At 65.4% G+C, this 1,501-nt stretch overlaps 1 protein-coding gene across 1 annotated transcript in view; it reads right to left on the bottom strand.

Annotated features, from left to right (window-relative positions):
- H696_01404 (hypothetical protein) overlaps positions 1-1,394 on the bottom strand; it is a gene marked incomplete at both ends in the record, with an annotated part of 3,046 nt that extends 1,652 nt beyond the window's left edge. The window contains 4 exons of the mRNA XM_009495300.1: positions 134-562; positions 753-881; positions 1,032-1,184; positions 1,317-1,394. Coding sequence (XP_009493575.1) covers positions 134-562; positions 753-881; positions 1,032-1,184; positions 1,317-1,394 — 789 coding nt within the window. The remainder of the gene's footprint in view (positions 1-133; positions 563-752; positions 882-1,031; positions 1,185-1,316) is intronic.
- Positions 1,395-1,501: the final 107 nt, after the last annotated feature.

Here is a 1,501-nt window from a genome sequence, read left to right as displayed (position 1 = left end):
GTGTGCGTGTGAGTATGAGTGTGCGTGTGCGTGCGCGCGTGCGTGTGTGCCCATCCATGCGGACATGAGCAAGGGACATTGGCAGAGGGTGGCAGAGAGGAGGCTCCCCTCCCGCCCCCACCGGTGTGCACACGTACGCCGACAGCGCACCGCCGCCCTTCGCATGGCCATCCAGCTTGGTGATGATGACCGAGCCGACGTCCACAGCCTTCTTGAAGGCGGTGGCCTGCATCTTGGCCGCCTGGCCGATGCTGGCATCCATGACGAAAATCACCTCGTCCGGCGAGATGGCCCGCTCGATCTGGACCATTTCCTCAAAGAGGTCGGCCTCCTGCTTGTGGCGGCCCGAGGTGTCAACGATGATGATCTCGAAGTTCTGCGACTTGAACTTCTTCACACCCTCCTGGGCGATGACCACCGGGTCGGTCTCCGTGTGGCTACCGTAGTAGGGGATCTGCGCCTTGGTGGCGTTCTGTGTCAGCTGGTCGAAGGCACCGGCACGGAAGGTGTCCGCGCACACGAGCCCAGTGCGCCAGCCCTTCCGGCGGAAGTTGTAGGCCAGCTATTTCCCAGGGCCCGGGTCCCGTCCATTGGCGCCGCGCGCGCCAAGCAATGTCCGCCCGGTGGGCGGGCGGTGGAGGAAGGAGGGAGGGAGCTCGTCGGTCAGCACACCGGAGCAGAGGCGATGGCGGGGTCTCGGGGGGGGGGGGGGGCAGGCGCCGGGCCATCGGGGCCCCGAGGAGCGTGCGCACCTTGGTACAGGTGGTGGTCTTACCACTGCCCTGGAGGCCGACAAACATGATGACATTGGCCTGGCCCTTCTTCGGCTTGAAGGGCTCCACGCCTGGGTCCACCAGGTTGACCAGCTCGTTGTACACGACCTTCGGTGCGGCAAAGCCAAAAGAGAGGGAGAGGAGTAGAGGGCCAAAGGGGGACGGGCGTGCGGGCGTGCGGGCGTGCGGGCGTGCGGGCGTCAGAACGGTGGGTCGCTCCCCGCGCGGGGAAATGGGGCGGCGTCCGCGGTGGCGCACCTTCTGAATCTGGCGCTTCTTGCTGGCAGCCGAGGCGCCCGCCTCAAACTGCAGGTTCTTCTTGATGTTGTTGTTCAGGCTGGTGATCAGACCGATGTTCACATCGGAGGCCATCAAGGCCTTGGCGATGTTGTTGAGCATGGTGTTGATCATCTGGACGTGGGGGGCGGTCGAGGGCCAGCCGGATCGGTCGGGTTTTTTTTTTTTTCGGGCGAGGTTCACCATGTCAGCAAGGCGTGAGCGGGCTGTCGGGGAGGCGTGGCGAGGGAACACCCAGGCGCGCACCGGTTGGTCGATGTCATCGGAGCTGGTGATATTGCGCAGGGCGCCGGTGATGCTGCGCCCGAGGTCCGAGAGTGACATGGTGCGCGGGGAGGGGGGGACGAGGGCTGGAGGGCGCTCGCGGGGGTGGCTACAGGCGCAGGTGGTTGAGGGGAGGAGGGGAAAAAAGAAAAAAGGGGGGTGGAGGG

The sequence above is a fragment of the Fonticula alba genome, assembly GCF_000388065.1.
Source record: "Fonticula alba strain ATCC 38817 unplaced genomic scaffold supercont2.2, whole genome shotgun sequence".
NCBI classification, from domain to species: Eukaryota; order Rotosphaerida; family Fonticulaceae; genus Fonticula; species Fonticula alba.
This window is presented reverse-complemented; position numbering and strand designations above follow the sequence as displayed.